Source organism: Merops nubicus, unplaced genomic scaffold (genome assembly GCF_000691845.1).
Source record: "Merops nubicus isolate BGI_N331 unplaced genomic scaffold, ASM69184v1 scaffold10103, whole genome shotgun sequence".
NCBI lineage: Eukaryota > Metazoa > Chordata > Aves > Coraciiformes > Meropidae > Merops > Merops nubicus.
The window spans coordinates 9645-14909 of record NW_008596883.1 but is presented as its reverse complement, the minus strand read 5'-3'; the positions used below and the strand labels follow the sequence as shown (position 1 = coordinate 14909).

The window sequence follows — 5265 nt, the reverse complement described above, 5'->3', positions numbered from 1 at the left end:
GGAGGGCAGCAGGGTGGCAAACCCTTGCTCTGCTGGCCTGGCTGTGCTCCCCAGAGCAGAGTTTTCAGAGTGTTGGGGAGCAGCACAACAGCCACCAACACTGGGCACACACCCAGAGAAACAAGCATCCAACAGAAAGAATACACAGAGGAAGTATGAAGTCTCTAGAGAGAATAAAGCTGAGATCTCCTGCTGAGCTCAGCACCTGACTGATGGGGTGTGCTCCCCTCCCCACCTACAGCTGAGCAGCCTGTTAGAGGCTGGCACTGATCCCACCCTTAGAGTGGAGACAACCAGGCAGCTGCAGTTCAAACCAGCCACTGCTCTGTGCTGGTGCTCCCCAGAGAAGCAGTTGTGTCACAGGGTGCACACTCACCTTTGCAAGTACTTGCAGAAACACTGCAGCTCCTGAAGGGTTTCCTTGGCAATCTGGAAAATCTCATCCTCCAGGAAGAGGTCCATGACCTGGCCACAGGCTTCTTCTGAGCACCTGGCAATGCGAGCCTGCTGGTCTCTTTCTACAGCACACCTGGATCCAAAGGGGACAAACCCTTCAGGCTGGATGGGAGGAAGAAGTTCTTCCCCAGGAGAGTGGTGAGACCCTGGCATGGGTTGCCCAGGGAGGTGGTTGAGGCCCCATCCCTGGGGGTCTTTAAGGTCAGGCTGGAGGAGGCTCTGGGCAGCCTGATCTAGTGGGAGGTGTCCCTGCTCATGGCAGAGGGGTTGGAACTGGGGGATCCTTGTGGTCCCTTCCAACCCTGATCTGTTTTAGCAGAGGACTTGAGAGCCCTCATGGCTCAATGGTTGGACTTGGATGATCTTGAAGCTCCCTTCCAACCTAAAGGATTCTATGAAACCAAGACCTGCAGTGATTTGGAGGCTGCAGCAAACACCAGCACAACAGGCTGAGGTGCACACAGGGAAGACATTTAGCCAAGAGGAGGGATTTTCCACACTTCCACTCTATGGCTCTTCTCAAAAAGGCCTGTAATCAATTAGAAGTCATTCCAGGCAGGCTTGTCCCAGACACAGCCACTAATCCCCCCACCTTGGAGGACTCCTCCTGCCTGACACAGAGTGCCTGCACCACCAGCTGCAGAGACCCTTCATCTACTGAAGATGACCTCAGAGAAGACCAAGCAAGAAGCCCACAGCTCCCTGACAAAGCCTGGCCCTGAGGACAGCCCCCTGTGGCACAGCAGAGCATCCAGTACGTACTTGAGCTCACTGGCTGAAGCTTCTTGGACGCTCTCCTTTATCACTTCTTCCACCAACTCCATACCCACCAGCTGGCTCAGCTGCTTTATTAACTGCTCTCTTTCCTGTTTTTGCCTGGAAGGACAGAGAAAAGATGGACACGAGTGAGAAGATTGACACTGGCAAACCTGCTGCAGAGCTATGCAAGTGCCACACAGTGTCAGACAATCCATTCGCCCAAAATGGAGCTCCTGCTGGCTGGTTCCTCTCTGAAGAGGAGGAGTGCTGCACAGAGCCAGGATCCCCTCCAAAATACAGCTAACAACAGGGTTTAGTCTTCCATCAGTGAGGTACAGACAAGTAGCCCCCTCTGAAGGAGAAGCTCCTGCCTGCAGCAGGGTCTCAGGATGCATCTTGCTGCCTGGAAGCTGCGGGTGAATAAAAGTTCCCCAAATCTACACCACTTCCAGAGCAGCTCTGTGAGGCCACCAAAACACGACCCAGCAGCCTGCTGGAGAATGCAGAAGGGACACAGGGCCTGAGCACCTTTGCCTGAGGGTGAGCAGAGCCCCCCCCTGCCCACAGCCAGGCCTCACCTCTCCTCCTCCACCCTGCGCCTCTCCTCCCTGAGGCGCTCCCGCTCCGCGCTGAGCACGCTCCCAGCTGCTTCTCTGAGGATCTCCCCTGTCACCTCAGCCACCAGCTCCTCCACGGCAGCCTCCGAGGTGCTGTGGAGAAACAGGTTTCAAAAAAAACAAACTCATTTTAAGCCCAGGAGTTTCCATTCAAAGCCCCACGTCTGTGGTTTTTCTCCAGCACAGCGCTGCTCCGCTGCGGTGAGCTGCCTGCAGCCAGGCACCCACACTGCTACCAGCTCCCTCCCCTGCCCTCCCTGGGATGGGAGAAAAGAGGAAGCACAAAAGGAAGAAAACTGGTGGAGATAAAGAGGTGAAGGGCAAACACCCCCTCTCTCACAGGCACAGCAGTGCCCATGGCCACCCTGGCAGCCAGAAAGCTCCACCTTCTTCTTCCTCCAGCCCAATTTAGTGCTGACCAGATGGTATGGACTCTGGTGTGGGTCAGCTGTCCTGCCTGTGTCCCCTCCCAGCCTCTCACACCCCCACAAGCTGCTCAGGGTGCAGAGTGAGGAACAAGGAAGGCCTTGGCCCTGTGCTGGCCAGCAATGACCAAAACATTGCTGCATTAATAACACAGCTCTGGCCACAAACCCACATCTGTGACTAACAACTGCCTTGGAGAGGAAGTGTTATTTGAAGCAGAGTGGTCAGATCCAGAAGACTTGAGTCCAAAAAAGAGCACCCAAGCTGGTGAAGGGCCTAGAGAAGAAATCTTAGGAGTGGCTGAGGGAACAGCACTTATCTAGTCTGCAGAAAGGGAGGCTGAGGGGTGACCTCTTCTCCCAGCTGAGGAGCTGGTGTCTTCTCCCAAGTAACTAGTGATGGAACAAGAGCCTCAAGCTGCACCAGGGGAGGTTTAGATTGGACATTAGGAAGAATTTTTTCCCTGAAAGGGTTGTCAAGCATTGGAAGAGGCTGCCTGGGGAGCTGGCTGAGTCCCCATCCCTGGATGGGTTTAAAAGCCATGCAGATGTGGTGCTTGGGGATGTGACCTTGGCAGAGTAGGGTTCATGGTCAACCATCCTAGAGCTTTTTTCCCACCCAAGTGATTCTATGATCCAAACATCCTCTTGTGCTGCTTCAGGCACCTTTCCCCTCCCCCAACACACATTTCTTGTGGCAGTGGTGTGAGTGCCACACAAGGCAAGGTTTGCAGAGGTCTGCCCTCCCCCAGGCTGGCTGGTGTGGCATGGAGGGGGCAGGGAGCTGAAGAAAGGTCTGCTTTCCCCTCAGCTCTATCAGCAAGACCATCCCCACCACAGACCTTGCCTTAGTTCTATCATCCTCACACGGGGGACCATCAGGGCAAAGGGGTGCTTTGCTGCCAGACTCCAGGGGTGCCAGCAGTGCCCTGTTCCTCACCAGATGGCCACAGCCACGTAAGCTTCTCCTGCTCTGCTGACTTCTCTGCACTCTGCTTCCAGCACGTCGTGCACCAGCCCGTCCACCACCTCGGCGACGTCCTGCAAGGCAGCAGAGGAAGCAGCTGGAGCAGGGCCTGGGGCCAGGGAGGCTCTTCAGCCCTCTTCTGCCCACTGGAACTGCCAACAGCATCTGTTTTGATGCCTACAAAGCTAATGTAAATCAAACACAACGACCTGGAAATTTTAGGCTATCTCAAAACGTTAATAACAGCCCAGAAACAAAAGCAGCTTTCTGTGTTGAACATGGGAATCCCTCTCAGAATTCACTTTTCTGAGCTGTTATTTCCTATCTACCTACTCATGAGTTTCTCTCATTCTCACTTGGACTGAATTCCACAAGACCAGGTCTAACTCTCCCAGGAGTGTGGCCACATTTCAGCAGAATATGGCAGCTGTGCTTTACAAAGCAGTGAGAGACTCCCAGACCTTAGTACAGCTTTGACCCTCTGTGGAAGGGAGGCCAAAGGGGAGCAGCACAGATACACAGGGTTCATATTCAAGACCCACCATCAGCAGTCAGACAGCCACAAGAAAAAACTTGGTTGTGTCTCATTTGAAATAGGTGCCATTAAGAAACAGCTCAATATTATTCACTGCAGCCAAGTCCACCAAAGGCCATCAACTTCTGCTGTCCCTTTCTGACTCCCTCCTTAGAAGCTTCTCTAATAAATGTTAGACAGAACTGTTTATCCCATGAAGGAGCCAGGGCAAGCACTGACATTTCAGCCTTGCATCTAAGATGCTCTCTTTTCAGAACAGTCCAAGAAAACAACTTCTGAACCTAAAAACTCTGAAGCAGGGAGCATCTCCTCAACTCTACATACCACATGCAGATTCTGGAAACCTAGAACAGCCTAAGAATTTGGTTACCTTTTATTCTGTTTCACAGATCTTTCCCAAATACTGCATGATGGGTTTAAATTTCCTTACTGTGTCTGGGTAGAGAGGCTGAGGCTTTGAGAGTGGCTCAGGCTGCCCAGCAGGTTGGGAGGTTGCCTGTGCAGGAGGCAGGGCTGGCACAAGCTGGCGAGGCAGCAGTGAGGGGAGAAGATGAGCTGGGGGCTGGACTCTTGCTCCTGAGGCATCTAAATCCACAGCTTTGCTTTCCACTCTTCCTTCTTGGGAGAGGGGGAGAGGAAAAATGAAGGAAAACAAGTCAGGAACAAACAGAAAAACTATCCTTGTCTTCTAAAGTTGGGCTTGTCTGATAAATCTCATCAGGTCATGAAACAAGTCCACACCAGAAGCTTGCTGCCTTTAAGTTAGGAACAGAACTACCTTATAGAAATTTATATTTATGAAAAATTTCATTCCACTTTGCCTCCAATACCAACTACAAACACTTCCAGTACAACGACTGCTTTAAGTTGAGGACATCTTAACACCTACACACACCTCTTGGACTAAAAACATCCGTAGTCTTGACAGTCAGCTAAGAAAAACCACCTGGATATACACCCAGTGGGAGCAAACAGCTGCAGTACAAAAGCTGCAAACCAAGCAGAGAAGCTGGCAAATATCTGGTTAGTTCACTATGATAAAAGAGGAAAATAATATTTTATATCCTGGCAAAATTGGGCTCGTTGCTGTTAGTGCCTTTGCTGTATCGGGACGTGCATTCTATTAATCAGGGTGCTTCTTAGCTTTTACAAGTATGTAAAGACATTAAAATCAAAACCTCCAAAATTTCCACACGATTTCAACCTTTATGAGCCAAGAATGACTGCTGCCTTGTAAAACAGACCTAACTCCCAGAGCTGACCCAGCAGCACGTCCCCAGCCGGGCCCTAAACCGCACGTTCGCTCCTACCCGTCGCTTCCACGCTGGATTTTTGGCTGCTCCCAGCTTGCTCCACGGAGTTGCTTCCTCCTGTGTACTTGTTCTGCCCGTTGAAGCTGGACATGGGCACGTGGTGAGGCACCACGGGCAGGGGCCCCCCGTTGACCACCTCCCCCACGGAGACCAGCAGCTTCTGGCTGACGAAGGTGGATTTGCGCGGCTTGGG

General features: G+C 52.2%; 1 protein-coding gene across 1 annotated transcript in view; it reads right to left on the bottom strand.

Annotated features, from left to right (window-relative positions):
* Nucleotides 1–372: 372 nt before the first annotated feature.
* The window catches only part of LOC103769335 (germinal-center associated nuclear protein-like), a gene marked incomplete at its 5' end in the record, with an annotated part of 14534 nt that continues 9641 nt past the window's right edge, over nucleotides 373–5265 (bottom strand). Inside the window, 6 exon segments of the mRNA XM_008936522.1 lie at nucleotides 373–529; nucleotides 1219–1332; nucleotides 1794–1925; nucleotides 3198–3298; nucleotides 4190–4377; nucleotides 5070–5259. Coding sequence (XP_008934770.1) covers nucleotides 373–529; nucleotides 1219–1332; nucleotides 1794–1925; nucleotides 3198–3298; nucleotides 4190–4377; nucleotides 5070–5259 — 882 coding nt within the window.